The 9,431-nt window shown below is 27.6% G+C and overlaps 1 protein-coding gene and 1 long non-coding RNA gene across 2 annotated transcripts; both read left to right on the forward strand.

Moving 5' to 3' along the window:
* The first annotated feature begins 3,423 nt into the window (after window positions 1-3,423).
* Window positions 3,424-6,854, forward strand: LOC129912608 (stromelysin-2-like). The gene is made up of 5 exons (XM_055990914.1): window positions 3,424-3,446; window positions 5,711-5,831; window positions 5,910-6,295; window positions 6,355-6,680; window positions 6,790-6,854. The coding sequence occupies exons 2-5, from the start codon at window positions 5,733-5,735 to the stop codon at window positions 6,852-6,854; spliced, it is 876 nt and encodes a 291-aa protein (XP_055846889.1). The 5' UTR covers window positions 3,424-3,446; window positions 5,711-5,732.
* A 122-nt stretch (window positions 6,855-6,976) lies between these two features.
* Window positions 6,977-9,431, forward strand: LOC129906968 (uncharacterized). The gene is made up of 3 exons (XR_008770906.1): window positions 6,977-7,066; window positions 7,139-7,279; window positions 9,314-9,431. It is a non-coding gene; the product is annotated as an uncharacterized LOC129906968 (long non-coding RNA).

Raw genomic sequence — 9,431 nt, forward strand, 5'->3', positions numbered from 1 at the left:
TATACTTTACCTTCATACTATTTTTGATGGATACATTTTATTTTATTTTATTTAGGACTCATATTTTTGGAAGGTAAAAATATCTATAATGGATTTGGTACCAAGAACACATTTTTTTTTTCCAAATGACAGATGAAGGCACCTTTATTTTAATGGAAAGACATCACTCCTCTTTATTTTGATGATTGATAGCATACAAAGTTAAAATAATTTCAAAAGTAGGTACATTCTTATATTGTTTTGTAATGTATCAAAGATGAGGTGTAATTCTATTTATGGTTTCCTCTTAGTGACAAAAGTGGAAAAGTGAAAATATTGATAATTTTTTCTGATATTCATTATTTCTTGGTTATTTTTTATAACTTCCATCTTTATCTCTATAAATGGACAGTCCAGTCCAGATTACACTTTTTTTTCCTGGAATAGGTAATTTCTTAACTCAAAGGTGGGTAATTCCTTCGCCATTATTTGCTTTTATATGTGACACATTTAAATAAAATTAATTTATTTTATTTTTCTATCAATTCTAACTGATTTAGATAAGAATCTAAAGTCTTCAGAATTCCATTCCATTCTCTGAAGTTTTTGACTCTGAATAAATTTTTGTCCAGTGCAAAAAAATAAACAAAGCAAATTAATGCATTTTGTTTTGTTTCCAAAAAACCTAAACATAAATCAACTTTTTTTGATATTTTGATTCCAGAATTTCAGCCTTTAACCTTTCGTCGAAAATCATTATCTCTTTTGACTATAAAAGTACGTCAATTTCTTCCCATATGCTCAGTATTCTGTCTGCGGTGCTATCAAGTGAAACAAACTTCCAGTGTATCATCAGAATTAAGACTGGTAAAAAACTTTGAGTATTCAAAATATTCGTCAATATTGTGTTTGGGTTGTAAAAAGTGAAACTTTTTGTAAGGTAAAACAGTGAATTTGATTCAAAATATATAAAATAGGTATAATAAATATAAAATAGAAAACCAAATTTTTTCGTGATTGGAACTTTTGAATTCGAATAATGGTGACAAACTGGAAAATTTGACTCATTTACCCTTTTACTCGGTACGGTTATGATGTCGGTGTCGAGAAGATCATAACTTTCAAACGTATCTTCTGCACACTATAATGATCCACTTGTGGCAGAGATTATAAATCGAAAAGCGTGCCTGAAGTGTAATATTGAAAAAAAAAAAAAAAATATGATGGGTATTTCAACTTTTTGAAGTCAAGACCTCAAGACCTTTAATTTGAGATTAATTTCATTGTTTTTATTAGAGATTATTCCTATCAGACGGAAAAAAATTGTGATTTGATTAGTGTTTTTTACGTATCGCATTTTAAAAACATCTGAGATACATACTCTGAGTATTCGAATTTATGTTCAGTGTTCAGTCGGATGGTCGGCTTCCCAAAAAATCTGTATCGAAAAAAAAAAAATCCAGATCACAGTAGCCAGGTACAAATTAAAATACTAAGGAACTTAAAATTCATTCTTAAATCGCTATTTGAGTGATGACTTATTTTGGCAGAGTTGGTTTATTTTTATTGACTTCCAAAATTTTGATCATTTTTTTTTTTGTATTGGAAAGCTGGTGGCTGCAGTGTGGTGAAAGGCTTTCTAAAATTTGTGAATCAGTGATAACAAAAAGTATGTACAACTATAATAGTAAAATTTGGGCGTAGAAAACTATAAACATACAAGACTGTGACTAATATGAAAAAATATGTGTTTACGCAAAATAACAAAAATATTTGTGATTGAGAGCAGATTATAATTAGTATTATTTTCAGTCTGAAAGGCCTTGACTCCTAAAAATGAGACTTTAAATGCCAGATGTTTAGAATATTGAAATATAAAAAGTAATCAAAAAATAAACTATTCCATGGGTTACTCAGTGTTACCGAAAATTTAATCCTTATTTTCAATCTTTATGAGTCAAGACATCCATATTAAGTTTAATTTCCGTAGGTGACCGAAGATTAATTTGTTATCAGCATTCTTTTTAACTTAGCTTTGAGATACTTATTCGGGATCACTTAAAATTAAGGTCATTGACATCTTTATCAACTGGGAAGAAAAATCTTTCGTTTACATTTACATGAATATTACTCCGAAGATTACCTATCGGACTAAAAGCACTGAAAAATGAGACCATTGGCTGAAACGGCGATGAGCACGGACATAAGTCCCTGGGACACAAGTCCCGAATCTTTCTTCGGGACTTATGTCCCACTTTATCAAATTCGGGAATTATGACCAACCCTACTGACACAGAGGTCCTGAATTTTTTAGTTGAAAATGGGACATAATCCCGAATAAAATAAAATCTGTTTTATGCACATATTTTTACTTTAAATGTTCATATAGGAACTAAGTAATCCTGAAGATTATTTTTTGGTGTCAGGAAATAAGCCCAAGTGAAACAAGACGCACTTTCAAAAATTTGACTTATTTTTATTTTCAAAAGAGAATTAAAAGCCAATTTTTTAATATTTGGTTTTATTTCTCTTTACGAAAAGAAATAAAGCCAATTGTATCTCATCTAGCTTTATTAGAGCGAAATAAGACCAAGTTGATGTTTATATCACTCCAACTTTACATTGGAGATGGTACTGCGGAGCAAAAAATCAAAGGAACAATGCCGGTTGTATTAATTCGTCAGCTGCCACTTTAAATAGTTTCAATAAATACATTTATGCAAAAACAAAATATCCGCGGGACAAAAGTCCCGACATATTTTTTCGGAACTAATCTTTCAGGAGGGTGATACATAATTTCCGAATTCGGGACTTATGACCCGGCAGCGTAGGACATTAGTCCCGAAAGAAAAAATCGGAAAATATGTCCCTGCACCGGCTGATACAACACAAGACAAAATAAAAACTCATTTTTAACGAAATTCTAAATAACTTGAATAAATTCCTACAAAAAATAATCTTTAAATGCTTCTCTACTATTTACTTTTTTCAAATTATAAGAACCATTCAAATTCAATATAATGAAGTTTTTGACAAATTTAATAAAAATAATACACTCTTGCATACTTACTTTTATTGCATAAAAGTAAATTTATAAAATATTCATTTTTCATACAAATGTTCGTTCTTGTTGATTCTCATGAATTAGTATCACCAAAATAAACTATCAACTTATTTTAACATGACATGACGGAGAAGCAAAAAGGAACGTTTTGTGTTTGAACGTTGTATTTATATGTATTTATGTATATTAAGGTGGTCCTTTCAAAGTTTTTCTACGAAATTCCACTGTGGATGGACATTAATTAGTTCTAAATAGCGAACAAAAATTCTCTTAATTTAGCGAATATTTATATCCATTGCTTCGTCTTAAAAAATATATGTAGCAATAAAACAAAACTTTCACATACAATCTATATTGTACCTTGAAGAGGTTAATATTGAGGACACTACACTGAACCAAAAAGGTACATAAAATTAATGAATTTGTACATTAAATTAATGTAAAAATTCATGGCAAATGAGCCAATGTAAAAATTCATTAAATTTAAGAATCTTTTTAAGAACAAATTCATAAGGGAATGAATATTTCATAAAAATTAAGAATAAGTTCTTAAATTTTTTTGAATTCTGTTCATACACGAATTCGAAAATTTTTGAAAATGTTTAAGAAAAGTTTCTTAGATTTTAAGAAAAATTCATACAATTTAAGAATTATTTCTTATAATTTAAGAACAAAGTTTAAGAAGAGTTTCTTACATTTTAAGATTATTTCTTAAATTTTATGATTTTTTTCATAAACTCCGTAAAAATTTGAATTAAATGTTGCTTAAATTTTATGAAAAAAATCATAAAAACTATGAATTTTTTTTAAAGTTTTATGATTGTTTTCATAAAATGTAATACACTTTTCATTAAAATGTATGCATTTATTTATATAGATGCATATAATATACATTACCATTCCAAGCATTTAAAAACAGCAAAAGAAAACAAGCCAAAATCTAAAACAAAGAAATGAAACTGTTTTTAAAAATAAAAGAAATTATTGAGTTTAAACGTTATAAAAATGTTTTATTGGTCACTTTCACTATAAATATCACTATACATTTATTTTTTAATTTAATTTTTCTTTTTTAATTGATGCATCATCTGGAAAGATAAAAAAAGTTTGTATTAGTAAAATGACTATGTACTATTTGGTTCAAAAAATCGAAATAGAAGGTAGAATTATCTTTTACCTTATTGTAATCGGAAGCATTAGGTTCTGCAGCTGAAAGAAAAAAAAAACAATACAAAATTGAATAAGTTGGGGAAAAATCACAATATAAAAAATTTAGGTAGATACAGCATTATATAGAATAATATGAGGAATGTTGATAATATTACGTTAAAACAAAATTTAAATATTTAAAGCAATTAAATAACATGCAACACTTATTAAATTCTATGTTTTCCAAACATGATGTGTTTGCTTTATTTTGCAATGACAACTTCGGGTGTACTGGATCTTTTGCAAATAGAATTTAAGATGGTTGTTATAGTGCAGTATTAAACGCCCTTTTGCCGGTTCTATTATATTTCGCTTTTTTGCGAAAACAACATTGTCTAAAATTGAAGATTACTCACGTGCCTACTCGTTTCACAAAAGTATCTAAATTATGTACCTATAACAAAAAAATGTTAAATATATTTAATATATAAAAGAAAGAAATGTTTAACAAATTATGTTTTTATACTTATCTGAGTATATGGGAAACAGGCAACGGGAACCAACAATAATTTACACTGTTGAAATGTCTTATACTCTTCAAAATTGTTTACGTGGTTTAAAATGCTTAACACTGTTTATAATAAATATTGTTTTTTATTCACAAACTTGTCTTGACCGTCCACTTTGAATATCATATACATGAATATATAATCTGCAGAGAAAACCTTCTAAGGCATAGATTCAAAACAACAGTTATTATTTTCTAGATTGATGAAAAAATACATAGAACTTAAGAAAATATACTTAAACACTCAAAACGTAAGAATGTTTTCATAAATTATATGCATACTTTCATAATATTTAATGAATTAATTCTTAACTTTTAAAAAATATGAATTTCGAACATAAAAAGTATAAACAGATTCTTAAATTTTAAGAATAAGTTCTTAAAACTGAATACAGGATAACGGTTAAATATTCGTTATTTTTCGATTAATGAAAAAATACATTCATTTTAAGAAAAAATACATTCATTTTTAAGAAAAAAATACTTTAAATGTATGAATTTCTTACAAATGTAATTTTGAAAATAGATTTTTCAATTTTAAAAGGGAAAAAAAGTCAATTATAAAAATTATTTTAACTCATAATACAAATGAATGCAAAATAATAGTGAATTTCGTTTATAAAGGTATGTACAGATTCTAAGATTCAGCAAAAAATTCTTTTCAATTGGATCTAGAAGTTTATGTATTTATTCATAAACTTTCGTATTCGTTCTTAAAAAAAATTCATAAAAATATTTTCCATAGGAAAATTTTTATGAAAACTGATTCTTAAATTTTATGAATCTTTCTTAAAACTAAATACCTACTAAACTTTTTTTTAAGAATTTGTGCTTAAATTTAATGAATTTTTCTTAAAAATATATGAATTTTGGTTTATGAACGAGATTCATAGTTTTTAAGAATAATACTTTTTTCAGTGTATAAAAAAATGTTTAAATAACCTTTACAGATAAATTCAAGTGAAATTCAAAATGTCCTGCCGAAATGTGTTCATTATTTTGACTACGTTGCTTTTATCAACAGTTGTTTTAATACACTCTGCACCAGTTCAATCATCATCTCAAGCTCAGGTAAGATTTTTTATTTTTATTTACTGTATAAGCAAGTTGAGTTCGAAACATTTTTAATATCATCGTTCTTTATTCTAGATGTACCTTTCAAAATTCGGATATCTTCCCGAAACAAGCTCAGGAAATTTACAAATGATACATGAAAACACTATGATTCAAGCTATTCAGAATTTTCAAGAATTCGCCGGATTGGATGTGACCGGTCAGTTGGATAGTAAGACATTGGAATTAATGTCCCTGCCAAGATGTGGTGTTAAAGATAAACGCGCTAATAGCCGATCAGAACGATCTTTTGGTACTGCTTGGAGAAAAAAGGATTTAACCTACAGAATCTCAAGATATACCAGACGAATGGATCGCAATAATGTTGATGCAGAAATTGCTAGAGCTTTTAGTGTTTGGAGTGAACATACTGATCTCAGTTTTACAGCCAAGAGAAATGGACCAGTTGATATTGATATTACGTAGGTTTAGTTAAATTTTTTTAATTTCCATTTTTTAATCGTTATCTTTTTCTGCATAGGTTTCTGGAAGGTGAACATGGTGATGGAAATCCATTTGATGGTACTGGTGGTACATTGGCTCATGCATATTCCCCCGAATATGGTGATGCTCATTTTGATGATGCTGAACATTGGTCAATTAATTCTCCTCGCGGTACAAATTTGTTCCAAGTGGCAGCTCATGAATTTGGTCATTCTCTTGGACTGGATCATTCTTCGGTACAAGAAGCTTTAATGGCTCCATACTATCGTCGATATGAACCATATTTTCGACTACATTCGAGTGATATAACGGAAATTCAAGAACTTTATGGAAGGAAATCTATTCAAGAAGACTCAAACAATGGTAATTGTGAAGATCTGTTATTGTTTATTTAATGTTGTTTCAGGAATTTTTAAGAATTTTAAGGCTTTCGGTAAAAAGGATTGCGAAATAATTTATTTTTTACTTTCAGGTCGTTCTGAAGAGCCTACTTCACACCATCACCATCATAACGACGATGAAGGTAAAAGTTTTTGATCTTGACTTACTCATTCGAACTTTTCAGTTAAAGTCAAAAATCTTTTGTTTGCACTCTTACCTAAAATTCCGTTCATAAATTTTTTTTTTAAATATTCAATTTTGTTTCCAAAAGGTCTTAGAGTTAAACTTATTATTAATTTCAGATCGATCAAATGAGAATACAACACACTACCATTATCATCATCAGAATCATACTCCAAACCAAGAAGGTGAGTAAACAAATACAATACTTTTCTTTTTGAAGATAATAATTTTCTTTTTACTTTTCAATTGAAATTTAGGAGAACTTACCTCAGAGATGTTAAAAACCTTGATGGACAGATTAAAAGAAGCTGCAAATAAAAGCGGATTCACAATCAGGATAAATCAAAAAGAAACCAATATACCTATAACCACAAGACAAAATGATGTCTCTATTAATGGTATGCGAAAACTTGTTTTTATGTAGTATGTATAATTATTTGATTTTAAACCCCGCCAACGAATTTGTTTATTCTTCTTTGTTTAAATGGGTTATCGAAAATTAGACCAGGGTCGATAATTTTTGAAACCAAAAAAAATCATAGTAGAATGAAACCCATTGGAAAAGGAGGTGAATATGATGAAAATTAAAGGAAAAATAAATTACGGGCGAGCCGAGTTCGGGAAGTGGGTGGGTTGAGTTTTTAATGGTAAAAAATGGTATATCTCGATTTCCGGCAAAACTACAAATCCTATAGAAAAAAGTTGTATGGCAAAGTTGTAGGTAATAAAAAGATCTACAACTTTTGTATAAACAATTTTTCACATAACCTCAAAATTTATGTGAAAATTTCAAAAAACCGAGTTTTTGGTTTTTTATTTTTATCTTTTTCAAAAACAAACATTTTTCTACGAAATTTGGTGAAAACTTATTTTATTATGTCCCAAATACACTGTAATTTATTTGATTTAAAATATTAATTTGTTCACCTTATTTTGACTTAATACCAAAAAAACACCCTAATTTTCAATCGAAAATTCACGTGTCAAAATATCAGCTTTTTTCAAAAAGTCGGTGGGCATTTCGTTCGTTAAAATGTTTTTTTTCTGATGGTGTAAAAAAAATTTTACATTAGTATACTATAGAACATGTTCGAGTAAAATTCAAAAAATGAAAAAAGCTTGAATTCGAAAAAAAATTTTTATCATTGTTTACAATTTTGGCCTATTTATTCAAATTTACACTTTAATTACTCAAAAAACGTAAGATTTCATGTAACATTGATTAATCTTACGTTTTGTGAGTAATTAAAGTGTAAATTTGAATAAATAGGCCAAAATTGTAAACAATGATAAAAATTTTTTTTCGAATTCAAGCTTTTTTCATTTTTTGAATTTTACTAGAACATGTTCTATAGTATACTAATGTACAATTTTTTTTACACCATCAGAAAATAGACACTTTAACGAACGAAATGCCCACCGACTTTTTGAAAAAAGCTGATATTTTGACACGTGAATTTTCGATTGAAAATTAGGGTGTTTTTTTGGTATTAAGTCAAAATAAGGTGAACAAATTAATATTTTAAATCAAATAAATTACAGTGTATTTGAGACATAATAAGGTAAGTTTTCACCAAATTTCGTAGAAAAATTTTTGTTTCTGAAAAAGATAAAAATAAAAAACCAAAAACTCGGTTTTTTGAATTTTTCACATAAATTTTGAGGTTATGTGAAAAAATTGTTGATACAAAAGTTGTAGACCTTTTTATTACCTACAACTTTGCCATACAACTTTTTTCTATAGGATTTGTAGTTTTGCCGGAAATCGAGATATACCATTTTTTACCATTAAAAACTCAACCCACCCACTTCCCGAACTCGGCTCGCCCGTAATTTATTTTTCCTTTCATTCTTATCATATTCTCCTCCTTTTCCAATGGGTTTCATCCTACTATGATTTTTTTGTACTTTTTAATGTTTTTGAAGGCATCGGCACTGGTCTAAATATGACGTCTTGTGCTTTTCATTTAACACTCGCTATGTTTTTTGTTTTGTAGCTATACTATGCATTGTACTGTGGTACAGTAATAATTTTTTATTTAAACTACTACAAATTTACAAATAAACGTTTGTTCTTGTTGATTCTCATAAATTAGTATGACCAAAATGACTATTTTTTACAATTAACAATATTAAGGTTTAGTTGTTTTTCAAGGAAAACAAATATTAATTTTTCGTTGTGAGTGCATGCTTAAAAAAAGATTTGAAGTAGAATACATTAAAAAAAAAAAATGATTCTTAGATGTTTCCAAAATTAAGTAAAAAAAAATTTAAACTGATGATTCTATATCAAATGTTAGCTCCTTGCAAATCGTTCAGAAGTTAAATTTTGTCTACAGCTATTATAAGTTTAAAAAAAATTAAATTTTAATTTAATTTTAAATAATTCAATTTTTATATATAATATACTTATATATTTCTTTTTTACTAAGGTGGCCATGGATATGTTGTGAAAATTAACTCAAGAAACTCAGAGACTAGTGGAAACAATGGCGGATATATTTACAGGAGCAGATATTAATTTCTCAAAAAAACTAAAAATTTGAATCA

Source organism: Episyrphus balteatus, chromosome 1 (genome assembly GCF_945859705.1).
Source record: "Episyrphus balteatus chromosome 1, idEpiBalt1.1, whole genome shotgun sequence".
Classification (NCBI taxonomy): domain Eukaryota; kingdom Metazoa; phylum Arthropoda; class Insecta; order Diptera; family Syrphidae; genus Episyrphus; species Episyrphus balteatus.

Excerpts from the sequence above, each read along its gene's own strand:
- LOC129912608 (XM_055990914.1), top strand. The coding sequence starts at position 5,733 with ATGTCCTGCCGAAATGTGTTCATTATTTTGACTACGTTGCTTTTATCA. Across the intron at positions 5,832-5,909 it reads AATCATCATCTCAAGCTCAG|ATGTACCTTTCAAAATTCGG; the intron begins GTAAGATTTTTT and ends TCTTTATTCTAG. Across the intron at positions 6,681-6,789 it reads TCAAGAAGACTCAAACAATG|GTCGTTCTGAAGAGCCTACT; the intron begins GTAATTGTGAAG and ends TTTTACTTTCAG.